Consider the following 22,689-nt stretch of genomic DNA (forward strand, 5'->3'; position numbering starts at 1 on the left):
CTGTAGGGATTCTAAAGACAGAGATAATAAACTGGTAAGTTGGCTAAGGTGGCCCTAATGGTATACTTGTCATTGTATTCAGATTTTTTTACGAGTATATAAGATAATGAAAGGTGCGGCCAGATCTGATTTTGTCCTTTTCCCATTCTTTTCTATTTCTCTCTTCTTCTCTTCTTTGTAGAATCTTTTTTCTTATTACTTTTCTATCACGGGTTTCAGATCAGTTTGGAGTTTTGCAGTTTCTACTCTCTTATTAGAAGAAGGGCCCAAACAAACATTGTCAAGAGAAGAAAGCAACTTAGTGACACAAGGAAGTTCAGCCACCTACAAACCTCTACGAAAACTGAAGTCCCAGACTCCTAGTTCAAAGCAAGAGGGAGGACTAGAGGGGAGAGGAACGAGGAAATAGGTTCTTTTTTATAAAGGGAAAGAGAGTAAAGAGAGGGGAAAAGGTCTTTGAGAGGCAAGTTACCCACCCAAGTATCTTCCCAAAAAAGAACAAGATTGCCCGCACAAACATCATACCTTACACATTGGAGAAATTTGAGAAGAATGCCATGTATTGCCTTCTAAGGTGTTGATAGGGTAGCCCAACGAGATACTCTGGCACCTTAGCCTGAATTAGAACAGCCATGAATGCTACCCACCACACTAAGCTACAAACCCTTTCTCTCTCTCTCTCTCTTCATTGACCATCTCCAGAACCACTTTCCCAACAAGGCTTCCATTTTAAGAACCAAATTCCCTAAACCTAGCCCCCTCACTTTTTACTATGACTAACTATCTCCCAACTGTATAAATGATCCATTTTTTCACCCATGATTCCCACAGAAAATCCCTCATCGACTTTTCAAAATTTCTAGCCTCCCTAGAGGGGATCTTGAAAATAGAAAGGAAGTACACCAGGAGATTGGTAAGTGAGACCCTGATCAAAGTTACTTTTCCCCCCGAGGAGATGCGATTCGTTTTCCATGTTACCAATAATCGTTTTTCAAATTTCTCCACAATTGGATTCTAGAAGCTACTTTCCTTAGGATTCTCACCCAAAGGTAAACCCAAATAAGTCAAGGGCCAGGAGGCAACAGAGCATCCTAAGTATGCAGAAATGGACTCAACCTCACTATCCTCCAAATGAAACCTACCCACACAGAAAGAAGTCTCTTACTACTCCATTGACTAGCACAGAATAATGAGCTGAAGTGAGACATCCAGAGATCCGGTTACACCATCTTTCCCCAAAGCCATACAAGTGTTTCTTTTTCTATTTTAACATTGTAAAACTTTCATCCTGATAAATATACCCTTCATACTCGTACTCTAATTAATAACTCTATTTGTGCTAGTTTAATTGGACTTCAAATCAAAGTTAAAAGTATTGGTATTACAAATAAAGTTGGAAAGGTAATTTTTAAGAAAGGTTGAAAGTATTGCAACATATTGACATGCATCGTATGATATGTATTGGTTTGGGTTTTAGGATAATCCATACATTAAATACTTTGAACTGGTTAAAATGCACAAGTTTAAATAAAAGTGATGGCAATAAAGTACAGGTCTGTAAGACCAAAAAAAGTACAAAAAAAGAGTATCATACATGCTCTATACTCAATTGAACATGCTGATACTTTGAACTTTGATTTTAAGTTGTATCAGGATACATTTGGCAAATACTTGGATACAGTCGAACAATAACGATATGTGTAAATATATTAGAAAAACCCATAAATCCCACAAATGCATCAACAACACTAAATCCAAGGCCCAGATGACTTCACATAAGGTATAAATGCTTAAGAAACATATTTTAAAAATTTATGCAAATTGCAAAATATGAACCATAGGGGTACATTTGGAAAAAATGTTGGAAGAATTAAGATATAATGATATATATGAATTCACTTATGAAACCAATGGAAATCTCATTAATACTTGAAAAATACTTGAGTTAGGGGGTATTGGCCAATTTGAATGGTTTTTTAGCAAAAATAAATGCTATGTCAGCAAAAAAATACATTTTTGCTGATGTGACAGTTCTTTTTTGTTTATACATTGACGAACACTCCCTTAATGATCAATTATTTTTTAATTTTCTGGTTTGATATAGAAAGACTATAGCTCCATATTTTCCAAAAGCCCAAAACAAATTCATTAATATTATACATAGATACTCCGGTGTGTTTCACATCTACCACATGCCAGCCCCTTGAGTAGGTAATGAATTGAATCCAATCTTGGCATTTCAATAATTTACGATTGCCAAGAAACAATTTAAACAAGGTGCCTCTAGATCTTTAAGAAATCAATTGATTCCATTTCTTCTTTACAACAGGAAATATTTTCACTTATTGGACCACCGTTCAAGGGTCCTGCTTGCTTTCCCAGAACCAACACACTCCCTTCCAGAAAAATAGAATACTACAGTAGGAAAAAGAAGAACAATATGATACTACAAAAAAAATCTAGACTAGTAGGTACTAGGTAGCCCTTCTATCTAGTGTATCTTCTCAAGGGAGACCCCATCCCCCCACCCACCAGCACCAAAAAGAAACAAAAGGTCAAGGGAAATATCTTGGGTCTGGGTATGCAAGACCTTAGATGGATATAAGACCCTAGTAACTAACTTGCAATCTACTGATGTTTCAAGAATCACGACTTACCACTAGACTGGTCCCAGTTATAACCTTCATCATATCACAAATCAGAATAATCAAATCATTCTCAAGCTTGATACCAGTTAGGACCCAGTCTACGGTGGGATACTTGGAGTTTCATTCAACCTTTTTCCATCTTTTCTTCTTCACACCATGAAGAAAAGTAAAAGAAATGTTTTTAGTTGGATAAGGCACTTCACAGAACAGAATGATGAAACAAATTCATGTAACCCATTATAGTTGGGACAAGGCTTAGATGATGATGAAGAAAAAGAAATTGGCTACCTTTGTGTTATTGCATTTCTTAACTCTACAGCACCAGCACCATCTCCACCCTGAGTGGATTTAGACATCATATGTCATCCACGTCGCAGGATCTGAGTGCAACTTAAAAATTGACTGAATCCTTCATCAGGCATGAGTTAGAAGTAATGGTTCAGAACCAAACTAGAAAGATAATTAAAGAATGATTTGGAACAAAACAAAATTATACCTTTATCATTTATTGCATTTCTTAACTCTACAGCACCAGCACCATCTCCACCTTGAGTGGATTTAGACATCATATGTCATCCACGTCGCAGGATCTGAGTGCAACTTAAAAATTGACTGAATCCTTCATCAGGCATGAGTTAGAAGTGATGGTTCAGAACCAAACTAGAAAGATAATTAAAGAATGATTTGGAACAAAACAAAATTATACCTTTATCATATCCACCATTGGCATCAGAGATGAATTTGGAGTGATAACATGGCCCATGGGGCAAAAACTGCAATGCTACATACCACCAAATAAACATTGTATGTGTCAAACACTTTATATTTTAGTGTAGATTCTTTTTTCATCATTGAATATTTTTAGTGTAAATTCACGTCATGGGTAAAACAGGGCATAAAGCACAATGGAATAAAGTTTAGCTAGGAGATAAATAGCAGAACCATAACAAAGATCTGACTATCAGTAAATAAAACAGAATGGGAAAAAGGATTAATTTAAAAAAAAATGGTTCTCCATTATTATTGTTCCATCTTAAGCCTTCTATTAGATATGCAAAGGTCTGATTATTATATAGACTCAAATTACTAAATCCTGAATCAAACATATTCTATTTTATATATTGTATCTGCTTTCCTTTTATTTCCTCGCATACATGGGCACTAATAAATGGCAAAAAATACAATAGAAAACCACTCCTCTACATGCACTACCATTACTACTACTTCAGCACCACGATATGCAGCAGAGTGAAAGCCACCAATGGAAACACCTACCTGAAACAAAGTGAGAGCCATCATGGAAAGAGATATCTACTGCTAGAGTGAGAGCTGCTGGTGAGAGAGCTAGTGCTGCAAAAGTGAAAGCTACCTGATCCACTGAGATGTTGGCTGGGGAGTTGTGGAGTAAGATGGTATGCCAAACGTGATAGTCTTAAGAGGTTAACTTGCCATGTTCCATCAGTCCTAGGGGTTTTGGCATATTGGTTTCAATGAGTTAACATGGTGGCAAAGCTGATAAAAAAAGTTAACATGGTGACAGCACTTTCTTGCAACCCGACAATAAAACACAGAAATGCAAAGAATCAAGCATACAACCAAATTACCCAATGAGTGGTTGCCTTTTTTCCTACCCCAAATGGCATAAAAACAACCCACTAACATATTAAAAAATAGAGGCTACATCCACGGTCTACTATCTTAATATGACAATCAAGAACTGCTAAGGTAGCCTAATATGTGATGTGTGTAGTCGTATGATCTACTACCTTACCAACACAAATTAAAAATATCAAGAGAACCTAATATGTTAAGCAATTGGTACAAGTGAAAAATCAAATCACCCAATGAGTGCATGCCTGGATGATTTGGTTTCAACAAGTTAACATGGTGACAACACTTTCTTGCAACCCTGCAATAAAACACAGAAACCTAACAATCACATATAAAACCAAATTACCCAGTGAGTGATTTCTTTTTTTCCAATCCTAAATGACATAAAAACAACCCACTAACGTATGGAAAAATAGAGGCTACCTCCAAGGTCTACTACCTTACTATGACAATCAAGAACTGCAAAGGTAGCCTAATATGTGTTGTGTGTGGTCACATGGTCTACTATCTTGCCAAGACAAATTAGAAATATCAAGGTAGCCTAATATGTTAAGCGGTCGGCTCAAGTGAAAAATCAAATTACCCATTCAGTGCATGCCTGATTGATTTTGTTTCAACGAGTTAACATGGTAACAACATTTTTATTTTGCAAACCTACAATAAAATAGAGAAATGCTAACAATACCAAATTACCCAGTGACTGGTTAACTTTTTTTCCTACCCCAAAGGACATAAAACCAGCCCACTAACATATGGAAAAATAGAGGCTACCTCCAAGGTCTACTACCTTACTATGACAACCAAGAACTATAAAGTTAGCCTAATATGTGTTGTGTGTGGTCACATGGTTTACTATCTTACCAAGCTAAGTTAGAAACATCACGGTAGCCTAACATGTCAAGTGGTTGTTTCAAGTGAAAAATCAAATCACCAAATCAGTGCATGCCTAGTTGATTTAGTTTTGACGAGTTTCAATGGTGACAACATTTCTTGCAACTCTACAATACAGAGAAATGCTAACAAAAAAGTGCAAAACCAAATTATCCAACGAGTGAGCTGACAAACAAAAGATGAAACTAGGGTTTAGAGAAGAGAGAAAGCAAGAGGAGAGAAGAAGAAGAAGAAGAAGAGAAGACGTGTCAAGAGGTGTGTTCTAGTTACTATTCACACCCTCAAAAAAACTTTATACTTTTGTTAGAATGCTCGAGTCAAGGGTATTTTGGTCATTCTGGATTATCTGCTTGAGAGTGAAAGGTCTATTGTATCTGAGTTTAAGTTATGTGTCCCATCTTCTATGAGGGACAAAATGGTCTTTCCTGTAACTCTATGTTTTTTGAATAAATACAAGGTGGTCAGCTAGGGAAGATGAGTTAGACTCTCTTCTAGTCTGGCCGAACCTTTCTTTCTTCTTCTTCTTCTTCTTCTTCTTCTTTCTCTTTTCTTTCTTCTTCTCTACTTCAACCTAGAATCTGGTAGAGTCTACTAACATGGTATCAGAGCTGTAAGGTCGTATCCTCATTTCTTTCTTGCTGCTGTTCTCCTTCTGGGTTCGCCGCCAACTTTCACAGTCATCTTCTTCCTTCTTCGACTGACCTGAGTGGAGGTTCGATAAGGGGCTGAAAAGGAGCTGTCGTTTTGTGGGCCTGGAGGTGAGGATGCCTCCCGTCGTTGCTGTGGTGGTCGTTGGAGTGGTATACTAAACCCTCTATTCAGTATCGAAGAGGGCTGAATGTGGACAGGTATGAACACTACTGTTGTTTGTCCAAGGGACTGTGAATGTTTCTTTTTTTTTTTTTGTTTCAAAAGTTGGTTGTGGTGGTGGTACTCAGTGTGACTGATATGCATCTCAGTCGTGTTCCTCTGCATTTCTCTTCGTATGTATGTTGAAAGAAGAGTTGTCGACTGCTGAAGTTCACAACAGCAGTAGATTGGTGGTGGTTGTGTCGTGGTGATTGGTGTATCTATGTTTCAAAAAAATATAAAAATATTTAAAAGTGATCTCCTATACCTTGTGTGTAATCAGTTCTGCAGTGTGCAGCCCAAGTGTTTGATGTGAGGACTGAGTGATTTCAGTCTTAGTGTGTTGATGGTGAATGGTTCTGCAGTGTGCAGCCCAAGTGTTTGATGTGAAGACTGAGTGATTTCAGTCTTAGTGTGTTGATGGTGAATGGTTTGCAGTGTGCAGCCCAGGTGTTTGATGTGAAGACTGAGTGATTTCAGCCTTAGTGTGTGGTGTGTAATGTGTATTTAAAGAAGCTGGAATTGGTGGTGTTATAAGTGAGATAAGTCTTGTGAAAGAGTGTGAGGTTGTGTTGTATATTTGAAGGTAAAATAATTAAGATGGCTTCAATTGAAAATGGGAATGATAACAAAACAGGTGTAATGCTTTCTCCAGACTATCTAAGTGTTCAAATGACATCCATCAAGTTGAATGGTGAGAATTATGTACCATGGGCAAAATCTGTGGAGGTGTTCTTGAAGGCCAAGAGAAAGGTAAAACATGTAAGAGAGGAGAAGCCTCCCTCTGATTCCCCTGGGATCAGTGACTGGGAACAAGTAGATGCACAGATAATGACATGGCTCTGGAACAGCATGGAACCAAAGATTAGTGTGAACTTCATGTTCCTAGATACAGCTAGGGAAATCTGGGATCATGCTAAGAAGTTGTACTCTGGACAAGACAATACAACTAGGGTGTATCAGTTGTACCAAGAGTATTTCAATTTGAAGCAAGGGAGTCAAAGCTTAGAAGAGTACTATGCAAGTTTGAGGAACATTCGTAATGAGCTTAATGTGTATCATCCTCTAACATCAGATGTTCAGATCCAACAACAGCAACATGAGCAGCTTGATGTGACAAGGTTTCTTGTGGGGTTGAAGGCTGAGTATGAGCCTGTCAGAGCACAAATATTGGGAGGATCTGCTCTTCCCTCACTTGAAGAAGTTTTTGCTCGTCTTAAGAGAACATCCATTGAATTGGTAGAACATTCTTCTCTCTCTAACAGATCTGGTTTGGTAGTGACTAAAGGGGGTGGTCGTGGAAATAGAAGTGGTGGTGTCAGGAGTGGACTCCCAAGCAACCGTGGTGGTCACATGTTTAGCAGGGCTAGTGGTCGGACTGGAGGTCGAGACTCAGGGGGAGGTCGGGGAAGAGGAAGGAGTTATACTCAGAGAAAGTGTACACATTGTGGTTTAGAGGGGCACACAGTTAATTTCTGCTATGATTTGCGTGGTACACCCAACACTTGGGCTAACCATGCTAGGACTAAGGGTAGTGACACAATTACTGAAAGTCAGCAAATTGACCCAATCCCCTCCACATCTACTTGTGCTTCTGAGAAGGAAATGGTGAGTGTACCACGTGCAGTATATGAGCAGTTCATTCAAACATCTCAACAGAACACCGCTACACTTGCCCATTCAGGTATGGCTTGCTTAGCTTCCAAAGACTCACACTGGATCATTGACTCCGGGGCCTCGGACCATATGTCTGGGACTCATGATGTATTTTCTTCCCTTTCCCACTCCTCCACACCTCAAACAGTTACACTTGCTAATGGTTCTACATCTCCTATCTGTGGTGTTGGTGATGTTAATCACCCCTCATTGCCTTTATCATCTGTTTTATATGTTCCTAAGTTTCCTTTTAACCTTATGTCTGTCAGCAGATTAACCAAGTCTCTTAATTGTTCTGTAACCTTCTACCCTTCTTCTTGTGTGTTTCAGGATCTCAAGACGGGGAGGAAGATTGGTGGAGGGCATGAAGCAGGTGGATTATATTACCTTGATGGTGGTGGTCCTCCAGTAGCTTTTCAGTCATCTCTTACTCCTCTTCAGTGGCACTGCAGACTTGGTCATCCTTCTCTCAAGGCCTTGAAGTTACTGGTTCCTTCCTTGAGTCATCTTTCATCATTAGATTGTGAGTCATGTCAATTGGGTAAACATCATAGAGTCTCATTTAGTCCAAGAGTTGATAGTCGTGTCTCAAGTCCTTTCTCTTTAGTTCATTCCGATGTATGGGGTCCAATTAAAGTGGTGTCATACAATGGGTATAAGTATTTTGTAATCTTTGTTGATGACTTTTCAAGGATGACATGGATTTATCTTATGAAAGATCGTAGTGAGTTGTTCCCTATTTTTCAAAAATTTTATGCTGAAATACGCACTCAATTTGGTGTTCATATTAAAATCCTTCGCTCCGATAATGCCAAAGAATACAACTCCTCACCATTTCAGCAATACCTAGAACATCATGGGATCATTCATCAAACTTCTTGTGCCTACACCCCACAACAGAACGGTGTAACTGAACGAAAAAATCGACATCTTCTTGAAACTGCTCGATCCTTGATGATTAATATGAATGTCCCAAAACATTTTTGGAGTGATGCTGTTCTTACATCCTGTTTTCTTATCAATCGGATGCCCATGTCAATCCTTGGAAGTCAATCCCCTTTCTCCGTGTTGTTTCCCACTTTATCTCCATTTCCTCTTACCCCAAGAATCTTTGGCTGTGTTTGTTTTGTTCAACACTTGGGGCCTGGGTTAGACAAGCTAGATGCTCGAGCTACTAAGTGTATCTTTCTTGGCTACTCAAGGACTCAGAAAGGGTATAAGTGTTATAACCCAAAATCTCATAAATCGTTTGTGTGCTCTGATGTCACCTTCTTTGAGTCAATTCCGTTCTTCTCAGATGCTGGGGTCTCTTCCTCTCCCTCTGTGGTTCCCCTTCCTATACCTGTTGTGGACATCCTTCCAGTAGCTCCTGTTTCTACTGCAGATGCACATCCTATGCCTGTTACTACTGGGAAGCCGCCGATCACTCAAGTGTATACCCGCAGAAGTGCATTGGGCCCTCCTCCACTTCAGCCCCTGTCGACAGATCCTGCTACTGCTCCTCCTTCAGATCCCGATCTTCCTATTGCTCTGCGAAAAGGTAAACGTACTTGTACTTCTCACCCCATTTCACACTATGTTTCTACTGCTCACCTTTCTGCTTCTCATTGCAAATTTATATCATTACTCTCATCTGTTCCCATTCCCAAGACTGTCCAGGAAGCTCTTGCCTCTCCAGGGTGGCGGCAAGCCATGGAAGAAGAACTCTCTGCTCTACAACATAATCACACATGGGAACTCACCGCTCTTCCTTCCGGTAAGCACACAGTTGGATGTAAATGGGTCTACACAGTGAAGTATCTTCCTGATGGCAGTATGGAGCGATTGAAAGCGAGGTTGGTGGCCAAGGGTTATTCTCAGATGTATGGTGTGGACTATATGGAGACATTTTCTCCTGTGGCTAAGATTGGTTCAGTTCGGGTGCTGATTTCATTAGCTGCTATGTATGATTGGCCTCTTGTACAACTTGACATCAAAAATGCCTTCCTGCATGGTGATCTAGTTGAGGAGGTGTATATGGAGCAACCACCAGGGTTTGTTGCTCAGGGGGAGTCTGGCAAAGTGTGTAGGCTCAAAAAGGCAATTTATGGACTGAAACAATCTCCACGTGCTTGGTTTGGCAGGTTCAGTGAAGTGATGAAAGCCTTTGGGATGAAACAATGTCAGGTTGATCATTCTGTGTTCAGCTATAACTCAAAGGATGGGAAAATCTTGCTAGCCGTGTACGTGGATGATATTGTCATAACTGGGAGTGATAGCAATGGAATCAACAGGTTGAAGAAATTCTTACAGGATCACTTCAATACGAAAGATCTGGGGAAGCTGAAATATTTCCTGGGAATAGAGGTTGCGAGGTCAAAACATGGGATCAACCTATGTCAGAGAAAATATGTTCTTGATCTACTTGAAGAAACAGGGTTGTTAGGTGCTAAACCAGCAGAAACTCCTATGGAACTCAATGCCAAGCTGAGTGTTGATGCGGGTGAAGAGTTTGATGATCCTGGAAGATACAGAAGATTGGTGGGCAAATTGAACTACCTGACCATTACCCGACCAGATATATCATTTGCTGTGAGTGTGGTGAGCCAGTTTATGCAACATCCTCGGGTTCCTCACTGGGAAGCTGTTCTGAGAATTGTTAGGTACCTAAAAGGTGCTCCAGGTCGTGGTTTGTTATACCAAAGTGGAGGAACTCTTGAGATAGTAGGGTACACAGATGCTGACTGGGCTGGTTCTATATCAGACAGGAGATCAACTACAGGGTATTGTACCTTCATTGGTGGCAATCTTGTAACTTGGAAGAGCAAGAAACAAACAGTGGTGGCAAGAAGTAGTGCAGAAGCAGAGTACAGGGCTATGGCCCATACCACATGTGAGTTAGTATGGCTAAAGAACTTGCTTCAAGAGATGGGATTCTCAATTGACAAACCCATGAAATTATACTGTGATAACCAAGCTGCTGTTCACATCTCTTCCAATCCCGTCTTTCATGAGAGAACTAAGCATATCGAGGTTGATTGTCACTTTGTAAGAGATAAAGTAATAAGTGGGGTGATAACCACATCTCATGTGAGCTCAGGAAATCAGTGGGCAGATCTCCTCACAAAGGGATTGTCTCGGGGAAGAATAGATTACATTTGTAACAAGCTAGGACTATATGATATATACTCTCCAGCTTGAGGGGGAGTGTTAGAATGCTCGAGTCAAGGGTATTTTGGTCATTCTGGATTATCTGCTTGAGAGTGAAAGGTCTATTGTATCTGAGTTTAAGTTATGTGTCCCATCTTCTATGAGGGACAAAATGGTCTTTCCTGTAACTCTATGTTTTTTGAATAAATACAAGGTGGTCAGCTAGGGAAGATGAGTTAGACTCTCTTCTAGTCTGGCCGAACCTTTCTTTCTTCTTCTTCTTCTTTTCTTGTTCTTCTTCTTCTTCTTCTTCTTCTTCTTTCTCTTTTCTTTCTTCTTCTCTACTTCAACCTAGAATCTGGTAGAGTCTACTAACAACTTTGAACATAATAATTACAAGTAAGCCCTTACTAGGGGGGCCAACTACAAAAATAGTACAAGGAAGAGAAAAAGTTTCAAAAATACCCCTGTCTAAGCAATCTCAACACTCCCCTCAAGCTGAGCATATATGTCAATCATGCTCAACTTGTCAAGGTTCTTAGCAAACTTTGGATGGTGGACACCTTTAGTAAGGCAATCAGCTAGTTGGTCTTTCAACCTTACAAAAGGAAGGCAAATCTCTCCGCTAGCAACCTTTTCTCTAATGAAGTGTCTATCCACCTCAATATGCTTTGTACGATCACGTTTGACAGGATTGTGGGCAGTATTTATGGCTGCTTGATTGCCACAATATAGTCTCATGGGATATCTGCTTTGATGCCCATCTCAGTCAATAAGGTCTTCGACCAGAGTAGTTCAGACACTCCATGAGACATTGCCCTATACTTTGCCTCAGCACTAGAACGAGCAACCACAGATTATTTTTTATTTCTCCACGAAACCAAATTGCCTCCCACTAAGGCATAATAACTAGATGTAGATCTTCTATCATCAATGAACCCTGCCCAATCAGCATTTGTGTAAGCCTCAATCTTTAAATGGTCGTGGTTGGAATACAACATCCCTTTACCTGGGCATCCTTTCAGGTAGGCTAAAATTTTGTTAACTGCCTGCATATGAGATGTCCTGGGTTCATGTATATATTGACTAACCACTCCAACAGCATAGGATATGTCAAGTCTAGTCAAGCAGAGATACAGAAGACGACCTACCAATCTTTGATATATCCCCCTGTCTGGAAGAACTTCTCCTTTAGTGGAACTCAACTTGTGGTTAAGATCAATTGGAGTTTCTACAGGCTTACAACCTAATTTCCCAACTTCATAAAACAAATCAAGTACATACTTCCTTTGTGACAGAAAAATTCCCTTCTTGGGTCTTGCAACTTCAATGCCAAAAAAATATCGGAGATTACCAAGGTCCTTAATCTCAAATTCAGAAGCAAGGAAGGACTTTAATTGTGAGATACCTGTGATATCATCACCTGTCACAACAATGTCATCAACACATACTATCAACATTGTTACTATACTATCAACTCTTCTAATGAATAAGGTGTGGTCAGCCTGAGATTGAGCAAACCCAATCTTTAAGATAGCATTTTTGAACTTGTCAAACCAGGCTCTTGGGGGCTGTTTGAGCCCATATAAGGACTTCTTTAGGCGACAGACTTTTCCATCACTATTAGGAAAGCTTACCCCAGGTGGTAAGTCCATATACACTTCCTCTTGTAAGTCCCCATTAAGGAAGGCATTCTTTACATCCATTTGATATAAAGGCCAAGAATAATGGGTAGCAAGAGACAAAACCACACGAATATAGTTCACTTTAGCAACCGGAGCAAAGGTTTCTAAATAATCAATGCCATAAATTTGAGTGTATCCTTTGGCTACAAGTCGAGCTTCGTACCTCTCAATTGAGCCATCTACCTTGTGCTTAATACTATAAACCCACTTACACCTAATAGGAATCTTATCTTTTGGGCAATGAACAACCTCCCAAGTCTGGTTCTTTATTAGGGCCTACATTTCTTGGTTCATAGCTTTCTTCCAATGTGGGGATTGCATTGCCTTTGTAATACTACGAGGGATGAAAACAAAAGAAATTTCAGAAATATAGGCACAATAGGAAGGTGAGAGATCATCATAAGACACATAGTTAGTAATAGGATACTTGATACTTGTTACATGTCCTCTTCCCTTTTCGAATGGCAATAGGAAGATCAAGGTCAGAATCAATAATAGGATTATCAAGAGCTTCAAGATTACCTGAGTTTGGGGAATCAGATTGTGATGAGCATTCAGCTTCAGGAGCCACCCTCTTATTGTGCCTGATGAAAAACTGTTTCCAGGACCGAGGTCGATACACTGGAGGAGGAGGAGGAGGAGGAGAAGGAATACCATCGTTACAAGGAAGAAAGAGAGGAACAAGAAGACAGAAGGGAGTCCAATCTTCACTCGCATTCTCCCCCTGAAGAGAATGATGGGATGACTGAAAAAAGGAAGAGGACTCCAAAAATGTAACATCTTTAGAGACATATCTCTTACCAAATAAAGCATCAAAGCATCTATAGCCTTTCTAGACTGGAGAGTAACTAGGAAATACACATTTAACTGATTTAGGATCAAACTTACGTCGAGAATGACTCATGTCATGAACAAAACAAACACAACCAAAGATCTTGAGGAATAGATTAAAAGGGGGGTCATCGGGGAAGAGAAATTGATGAGGATAATGAAGGTTTAGGACCCTTGATGGGAGTCTGTTAATAAGATACACAGTTGTCTCAACAGCATCACCCCAAAAACGAATCGGAACATGAGTTTGAAACAGTAAACCACGAGCAACTTCAACAACATGCATGTTCTTCCTTTCAACCACCCCATTTTGTTGTGGAGTATGACTGCATGAACTTTGGTGAATAATACCCCGATCTTCAAGAAATCTATGCAACTGATGTTCAAAGTATTCTTTGGCATTGTCAGATCTTATTATTTTCACTCTTTTATCAAATTGTGTCTCTACCATATTCATGAAGTTTTGAACAATCATAGGAACTTCATCCCGACTTTTCATCAAGTAGAGCCATGTATACTGACTGTAGTCATCAATGAAGATGATGAAATATTTATACCCACCCATGCAAGGGACAACATATGGGCCCCAAACATCAGTATGGATCAAAAGGAAAGCAACATTACTTCTTTTATAGCTTGCAAAATATGTGGTTCTACATTGTTTGGACAAATGACAAACTTCACATTCAAAATTCAACTTTGGCACAAAGTCAAACAAGTTTGAAAACAAAAGTTTTATAAAATTGAAAGACATATGACCAAGACGACAATGCCATAATTTCAAAAGACTCATTTTTTCATTTGAACAAAACTCAATCTAGCTTGATAGTCCATGCTCTGAAGGTCCATCAAAGAGGTAGACTCCATCAACTTCATGCCCACTTCCAATCATCTTCCCTGTGCTTAGGTCCTGAAAAAATACAATGGATAGGAAAAAAGTCACTAAGCAATTATGGGATTTCGTGAGAGAACTAACAAACAACAAATTTTTATATAGCTGGGGCATATGAATAACAGATCCAAGAGAAAGGTTATGAGTGAGTTTGACTTCACCCTGACCCGAAATAGGGGTCTGAGATCCATCAACAACAGTAATCTTGCCCTTCCCTAAGGTTAAATTATATGAGGTAAAATGTGAGGGTATACCGGTCATATGGGCACTGGCCCCAGAGTCTACAATCCATGGGCTAAAAGATGTGGAACAAGAAAGTGCAGTACTTGTTTTGGCATATGAACTAGATGGATTACTAGGTCTAGAACCAGATGAGGAGGATGTACCACCCTTTTCCAGCTGCAACAATATATCCCTAAGTTTGTCCATTACGTCAAAGGAATCAAGCACATCAGAAGGTTGAGCACCATTACCAACTGTAGACAAGTGAGCGTTGCCCTTCTTCCCGGTTTTGTACTTTTTCGAATTTAAATGAGGATTGAGCTTCCAACACCTTTCCTTAGTGTGTCTTGGCTTCTTGCAATAATCACAAATAGCATCCTTAGCCTTCTCAGTAATAGGGTGCTTGCTAGTATTTTGCTTAGGTCGAGATGACATAAAAGCAAAGTGATCAATCATAGGAGGTTGCATAATGGCGGTCTTTCGACTTTCTTCCCCTTGTACAAGGGAGTAAGCGGAAGCAAGAGAGACAATGCCAGCACTAAGAATGTGTTGCCTGGTAAAATCAAACTTTGAATTTAAGCCAGCCAAGAAATCAAACACGCTATTCTCTTCTATGTACTTCCGATATTGCTCACCATCTTCAGGGTCCTTCCATACGAGTGCTTTCAAGTGATCCATTTCTTCCCGAATAGATTGTAGAAAAGAGAAATACATAGCCACAGATCTCTCCCCTTGACACATACTACAAGCTTCCCTCCGAAGCTGGTACACTCTAGCTGTATTATTAACTTGGGAATAAGTGGCAACAACTCTATCCCAAATATCATTGGCCATTGGAAGAAACATGTACTTTTGGGCAATATGAAGTTGCATTGAGCAAATCGGCCATGACATCACAAGGGAGTTATCCTATTCCCACTTTGCAAATTTCGGGTCTTCAAGATTTGGCTTCACCTTATTTCCTGTAATGAATCCTAGTTTACCTCTCCCAGTAATAGTAAGTTTAGCAAATTGAGACCACTTTAAAAAATTGGTTCCATCAAGTTTAACTGTAGTTATCATCCCACTAACAATATCAGCACTTCCCGGGAATACACTGGAAACCATCTGAACATCCTTAGATGATTCTATATTCTATCAAGACACTTTCTTGCCAACCAAAAAAAGACCCCCAATACTTAACCAAAGCCACAAACCCAAGAACCAAGGTCGCCATACGGTTAAGATGCAAAAGGAGGCCAAAAAACCAAATTGGCAGCAAAATAAAGGGAGAAAAAAAACTCCCAAAAATTATACAGGGCTAAGAAAATTACGGGACAACTTTCTATCATTCCCCAAGATTAAAATGACTTGAATGGTCTAGGTTTTAGAACAGAAGAAGCCATTAAACATGATGTACAAGGCCCAACATTAGATCTGAAATTTCTGCGATTTCCCCTTGAAAAAATCACTAAAAATCATAGAAGCTTCGAATGAGGGCAAGAGTCATACCAAAATTCCGCTAAAATCAGGGCAAATCAAACCATGTAAGTTTCATTGGCTGCCGCCAACACCTGTACGAACTGCTGACGTCATCCGGCGGTGGTCTCTGATGTCAACAGTTCACCTCATGAGAGAGGATCAGCATGAGATGTATTCCAAGTTCCCTTACCCGCTCTGATACCAAGTTGACAAACAAAAGATGAAACTAGGGTTTAGAGAAGAGAGAAAGCAAGAGGAGAGAGAAGAAGAAGAAGAAGAAGAAGAAGAAGAACAAGAGATGTGTCGAGAGGTGTGTTCTAGTTACTGTTCACGCCCTCAAAAAAACTTGATACTTTGAAAATAATAATTACAAGGAAGCCCTTACTTGGGGGCTAACTACAAAAATAGTACAAGAGAAAAAGTTTCAAAAATACCCCTGTCTAAGCAATCTCAACAGAGTGATTGCCCTTTTTTCCTACCCCAAAGGACATAAAAACAGCCCACTAACATATGGAAAAATAGAGGCTACCTCTAAGGTCTACTACCTAACTATGACAATCAAGAACTGCAAAGGTAGCCTAATATGTGTTGTGTGTGTTCACATGGTCTACTATCTTACCAAGAGAAGTTAGAAATGTCAAGGTAGCCTAACATGTTAAGCGGGTTAAAGTAAAAAAATCAAGTCACCCAATGAATGCATGCCTTGGTGATTTGATTTCCATGAGTTAACATAGTGACAAGTGACAACACTTTATTGCAACCCTATAACAAAACACAGAAATGCTAACAATCAAATGTAAAACCAAATTACCCAGTGTGTGATTGCCTTTTTTCCGATCCCAAATAACATAAAAACAATCCACTAACATGTGGAAAAATAGAGGCTGCTTCCAAGACTTACTACCTTACTATGACAATCAAGAACTGCAAGTTTAGCCTAATGTGTTATGTGTGGTCACATGGTCCACCTCCACCATCTTACCAAGACAAATTAGAAATATCAAGGTAGCCTAACATGTTAAGGGATGTTGAACGAACTCCTTTGACAAATAATTTGAAGGTTTCATAGCTGTAATGGCTGCTTGCAATTAAAGAGAAGTACAAAGATAAAGCCTAGAATCAGTCTATCGGAATCACAAACCATAAGCATTGTATACAGGAAAAATCATTCAAATGTCATTCCAAAATCATCCACCACATTTTTGCAATAATACACACATGTATAGACTGATGAGGTCAACCAGACTCTTTCCTAAATAAAGGAAAGTCAAACTTCCGAATCCTGATCCTATCACTCACACTCCAACTAAATTATGCACAACTAAATTATGATTAGATGAACCAAGCTAATAGAATAAACCCCACAAACAACCTAAAAATGACCAAAATACCCCTACTGTAAAAAAAGTATACAAAAATCCATAAAACACCAAGTTTGATTTTTCTTTTTGTTCTTGTATGACCGTATCACCTAGACTAGACTAGACTAGTTACCATGAAAATGAATTCAAAAAAGGAAATAATTTAAAAGAAATGAAATGAGAATGTAAGGCTAGCTTAACATACCTCTAGAATAAATTTAAGTTGTGAAAAAACAGATCATATTTAAGACTAGCTTAAATACATTCACAAGAATGATTAAATGCAAACAACTATAATATGAAAAAACAGAATATATTTTTGATGGATATAACTAATTACAACAATAGCAGAAAGATTCAAGTTGTGCAAGGGTTAGAAGGGAAGCATATCAAGACATGGGGATTACATGCAAAAAATGCATTATGTGAAATTGTGGTAAAAAACAAAGCACACTAAGATTAAAAATGAAAAATATAAATAAAATTCAACCAGAATAATCTCTTTGTTTTACAGAAGTTTATGCCCTGCATGTTTACAGCAGTACAAAGACAGTACTGATAACTCAATTTGATTTGGAAAAATATGCCATGGAAAATTAAATGTAGAAACAGATAGGACTAACAAAACAAGTACTAAAATGTTAGAAATTAATTTTATTCTAGGAGTCTAGGATTAATAGTCCAGGCTGATTTTCAAACCATAATGTAAAAGAATCAATCATGGAACATAACTGTGGGAAAATGAAATGTTAATACCTTATAACTCAGAAGTTTTTCTTAACTCAATAGTCAATACCCTTGGCAATTGGCATATCACCTCCTATAAGGTTTGAAATGATAACGCTGAAATTCAGAACCAAATGTTACAGACTCTTCCTCAAGCTTCTTCTTCAATCTTCTCCAAGTTCTCAACATATCAGACTGTATGAGACCTCGGTAGAGAGTCTCAAATGTAATCTTCTGTGGAAGAAAACCCTTTTCTATCATTTCCATGAAGAAATGGCAAGCATCTCTCCACTTCTTCTTGTCACACAACCCATGAATCAATAATGTATAGGAATCCAAATCTGGCCCAACTCCATTCTCTTTCATGTCATCCCATATCTCTCGTACAATGTCCATCTGATCTAGTTTTGAAAACATTCCCACTAAGATGTTATATGTGTGCATGCTAGGCATGCAAGAAGATCCATCCTTCATCTTCCTATAGAGTTTCAAAGCACTATCCGCATCCTTCCTCCCTCTGTATTCCTTAAAGAAACAGTTATAAGTGGCAGCAGATGGGCTTACTCCATTAGCCACCATTTCCTTAAGCAGTTCTTCTGCATCTTGTAGTCTACCACAGGAGCAAAGGCATTTAATGACGGATGTATACGTTGCTATTGTAGGACAAATTCCTTTGTCTTTCATCAAATTTATCTTATCAAGAGACAAGTCTGGTTTATGGGCCCGGCTATAAACATGGAGAACAATAGAATAGCTTGTGACATCAGGTTCTATTCCTTTCCTATGCATTTCATCAAGCAAGTTCTCTGCTGCTCGAATGGTTCTCTCAAATCGGGCTTCAGGATGCAAACTTGATCTCCGACAGATCCCATCTAAGAGAACATTATAAGTAACAACGTTTGGCTCGAATCCACGATCCGCCATTTCCCTAAAGAATTTTTCGGCCATTTGGAGTTTGTTCAGCTTACACCAACCGTAAATCAGAACTGTATAAGTTTTAGCATCGGGTTCAAATTTAAATTTCCTTTTATTAAAGATCTCCGTAGCAACCTTCACATATCCGTATTTACAAAGCGTATCAAGAAGGTAGCGGAAATCTTCTCCATCCGCTTCTCTCTCTATGAAATTTTCCATGTCATCAAAGGCACGAATTGCTTGACGAGTAAGACCTGCAGCTATTAATCTACGAATCAAGATGCCAAAAGTTTTTGAAGTGGGTCTCAGATTCAGCTGGTCCATTTCAATGATTAACTGCCAAGCGACATCGAATTGGCGTACTTTTCCTAATATATCAATCATCAGATCATAGGCGGCGGCATCATGCCGATAATTCGCCTGATCTTTTGCCCAAATGAAGAATCCTAATGCGATCTTCGAGACATTTCTTAGTCGACTTAGAGTTTGGTGAACCAGATGAGTGCAAACTCTAATGCCGTTAAGTTGTAGAGAGGATTCCATGGTATGAAAAGGATTATGCTGTTCGATTAAGATTCTGGAAACCATGTCTACGTCTTTGGATATCTGGAGAGAAGGAAGCGCGGGTTTTAGGGTTTCTGAAAACCTTAGTTCCATCTCTTCGTTTTGGAGGGGCTCGTTAAAATGGGATGCGTAGGATAAGAAGCGTATTTTAAAAAAGGAATAGGACACCAGAGAAAAATGGCGATGAGCTAACCTGAACGCCATCGGCGACGTCGACTAACCTCTACCACCAAGCCTCAGGAAATGCTCACCGAATTGCCACCTTGTCATGTATTCTCTGCAATGTCGCTAGAGGGTAGAGTGTGGAGGCAACAGAAGTAGCGGGAACACAGCGGCGGATCTTCTTTCCCTCTTTTCTTCATTGCATTTGTTTTATCAGGCTAAATAATGGGCTGACTTGGGCTTGATCTTCGTCCTGGGCCTCGGGGAACTTGGGTGGGCTCGGGTTGGGAAATTGTCAAAAGGCTCGGCCCGAAAGACCATACCCGATACAGTGTATATTCTTCGGCTACCCGACCGGACAGGCGGCACCCATACTGAAAGTTGGAGATAACTCCTAAGCCGAACGGCCCAAATCCAACCCCGTTAGTCTGGGCCTCGGGTCTTAATCGGATTGCATGTCGGATCGGATTTCAAGTTTCGGAGTCCATTGACATCACTACGGTTTTCAAGATTAGTTAACTATATATTAAGGCATGGGCAAAATGGTCCAAATCTTTAGTTAGATAATCATGGCTAAAAAATACTTCTTTCAGTGATGTTGAATGGGATCTATAAAAATGGGCAAAATGGGATCTATGAATGGTAGGGGTATTTTACCAATATATATATATATGAATTAGGGCTGCAACTTGGGCCGGATTGGCCCGAACCCAACCCGAAAAGGTTGGGTTTGTTGAGTCGGGTTGATGATCAAGTTAGGGTTAGGGATGAAATTCTTGAACCTGAACCTGACCCCTATAGTACTAGACTACTAATCTACTAGTCTACAACTCTACTACATGTCATATATATATATATATATAACATACCATGATTTGTTTAGATGCATGATAGTTGTATAGCCCCCCTACATACTATCATGCCTTTCTTTAAGTTAATCACATTCTAATCAAGTAATCAACAAAACTAAAACCCTAATAACCTTTTATCTTTTTTGAAAATTTTATTCTTCTCCTCTCTCCTCTTTGCCGCCCATCTAAAGACTAAAGTGTTCTACTCTCTCTTGCTTGCCGCCCAGACGCCCATCACCCATAGCTGCCTGATGGCTTGCTGCCGCATAACTAGTAAGTGTTAAATCTTAATATATATATTTTTTATTTCTTCCTTTCCTTTCACGTGAGATTAAATCATCAAATGGTGTTTTTAGTTTTTTACTAATATAGAAAAATATGAATAAGCTGTTCACCTGTTCGTCACTCACAACTCATGGCTGATGGCACACCATTAAATATTTTGTCTCAAATGGTGTTTTTTTAGTTTTTTACTACACACACTATTTCAGACTTTTGGATTAGGTTTCTTGTTCTAGGATGATTAGAATAGGGCAATAGGGCCTGTCATTTTACTATTTATGTAACTGTTACTCTATTAGTGATTTAAGTTTTTACTTTCTAATTGTTGTACTATTTAATTGTTTAATTGTTCATTGGGTTTGCCAAATCTTTAACTTTCTTTTATTTTAAAATCTAAAACAAATATTTGTTTAAAAGAGGAAATATATTATTTTATCAAAAAAGTAAACAAATGTTTGACTTCATCTTTGTTTTTATTCTAAATCAAGGTTGTATTATTTTAGAATTGGTGTAATTCTTTTATCCTTTATTTTTCTCTACAAATAACTCAGAAATCATAATAGGAGTAAAACTATTAAAGTATTCTCTTTCATAAAAATAACTATTTAAGTATTCTTTCTTTTCGGCAGACCAACAAAATATTTTTTAAAAAACAAAAAAAAAATATTCAAATGATATCAGCCATTTGCCACATTAAAAACTTAAAACATGTTCTTTCCATTGGAGTAAACGACAGGTCACAGGTGTATCCAATTATCCATTGGATCATTTGCCTTTGCCTGTGAATGACCTACATTTGGGCTCCACCAAATTATTCTCCAAGTTCAAGCCCATGGATTATAGAGGCTACCCTCCAAGTCAGTTGAACCCAGCCTATCATGAGCCAAGACAATTTTGGGCCAATTTTTGCCTAGTTGCATTTATGGGCGGACCAGATTTCGCAGGATTCAGCAAGGCCAATTTTGGAGTTGTTTCATGGAAAGCCCACCTCATATGGTTAGGTCCTTTAGCAAAACAAGATAGCCCAATAGCCTATACTTTGGCATGTAGGTGAATGGTGGGCTCCCGGTTCCATGATTGTTTGTTCTTCTTAGTGTTTGACTCTTTTTTTTTATGTGAGTTTTTTAGTCTTGTATATGTAATATGTTAATTCATCACCATCCATATAAATGTAAGTTTATTTATTATACTAATTTGTTATAATATGTTTATCTTTTTTGTAGATATCAACTATGGGAGACAATGACATTGAAATGGAAAACAAAAATGGGTTTGGACCTCATAATGATGTGAATACAAAGAAAGCAACTTCAGAGGTAACACCCAAGCAACCAAGCAAAAATGCATCTTCTGTTTGGAAGCATTTTACTAAAAAGAAAAATGCAAATGATTAAAAACCAACCTGGGCAAATTGTAATTACTGCAATCAAGAATTCGGGTGCGCAAGTTCTCAAGGAACTAGCACACTTTCTAGGCATTTATCCAAATGTAGTAAATGCCCTTTTAGTGCGAAGGACAAAAATCAACAAGTTTTGTCATTTTAACCAGCTACATCAAATGAACAAGAAAAAGATGTCATAGTTAATTGAAAATTTGAACAAGAGCATTGTCAGAAACAACTTGCCCGGATGATAATTCTTGATGAATTGCCTTCCAATTTTGTGGAACATGAAGGTTTCCAAGATTTTGTGAGGGCTTTACAGCCTATATTTAATATCATGTCCCATACAACTGTGACAAAGGATTGTTTAGAGTTGTACAAGGATGAAAAAAAAGAAATTGAAAGACTTGATTTCAACAATGGATCAATGCATTTGCCTCACTACAGGCATGTGGACATATAGGGGTGAGCATTCGGTTTATTCAATTAAAAACCGAATCGAATAAACCAAAATTTTTAAAACTGAAACTGAAATTGATTTACAATAAAACTAAAATAACCAAACCGGAATT

The 22,689-nt window shown here is 38.7% G+C and overlaps 1 protein-coding gene and 1 long non-coding RNA gene across 25 annotated transcripts in view; one reads left to right on the forward strand and one right to left on the reverse strand.

The window, feature by feature from the left end:
* LOC148848269 (pentatricopeptide repeat-containing protein At2g13420, mitochondrial-like) overlaps positions 1-19,801 on the reverse strand; it is a 37,469-nt gene extending 17,668 nt beyond the window's left edge. The window contains exons 1-5 of one of the 11 annotated variants that reach the window (XM_088949398.1): positions 19,635-19,794; positions 17,993-19,483; positions 3,355-3,429; positions 3,145-3,260; positions 2,937-3,050 (exon numbers count right to left, since the gene is read on the reverse strand). In XM_088949398.1, the coding sequence (XP_088805524.1) occupies positions 18,050-19,465 (1,416 nt within the window). In that variant the 5' untranslated portion in view covers positions 19,466-19,483; positions 19,635-19,794 and the 3' untranslated portion in view covers positions 2,937-3,050; positions 3,145-3,260; positions 3,355-3,429; positions 17,993-18,049. Of the gene's footprint in view, positions 1-2,936; positions 3,058-3,144; positions 3,268-3,354; positions 3,430-3,923; positions 4,113-13,903; positions 14,211-15,905; positions 16,071-17,992 lie in introns of those variants that run through there. The other 10 variants (XM_088949397.1, XM_088949390.1, XM_088949389.1 and 7 more) reach the window with 10 other exon arrangements.
* Positions 1-22,689, forward strand: part of LOC148848270 (uncharacterized) — a 45,086-nt gene that overhangs the window by 17,413 nt on the left and 4,984 nt on the right. For 8 of the 14 annotated variants that reach the window (XR_016100684.1, XR_016100687.1, XR_016100677.1 and 5 more), the window contains one exon: positions 21,960-22,052. This is a non-coding gene — a long non-coding RNA (uncharacterized LOC148848270). Of the gene's footprint in view, positions 1-20,681; positions 20,728-21,959; positions 22,053-22,689 lie in introns of all 14 variants that reach the window. The other 6 variants (XR_016100689.1, XR_016100685.1, XR_016100680.1 and 3 more) reach the window with 1 other exon arrangement.

Source organism: Nelumbo lutea, chromosome 6 (genome assembly GCF_056320005.1).
Source record: "Nelumbo lutea isolate HS-2025 chromosome 6, American lotus-T2T, whole genome shotgun sequence".
In the NCBI taxonomy this organism is placed as follows: domain Eukaryota; kingdom Viridiplantae; phylum Streptophyta; class Magnoliopsida; order Proteales; family Nelumbonaceae; genus Nelumbo; species Nelumbo lutea.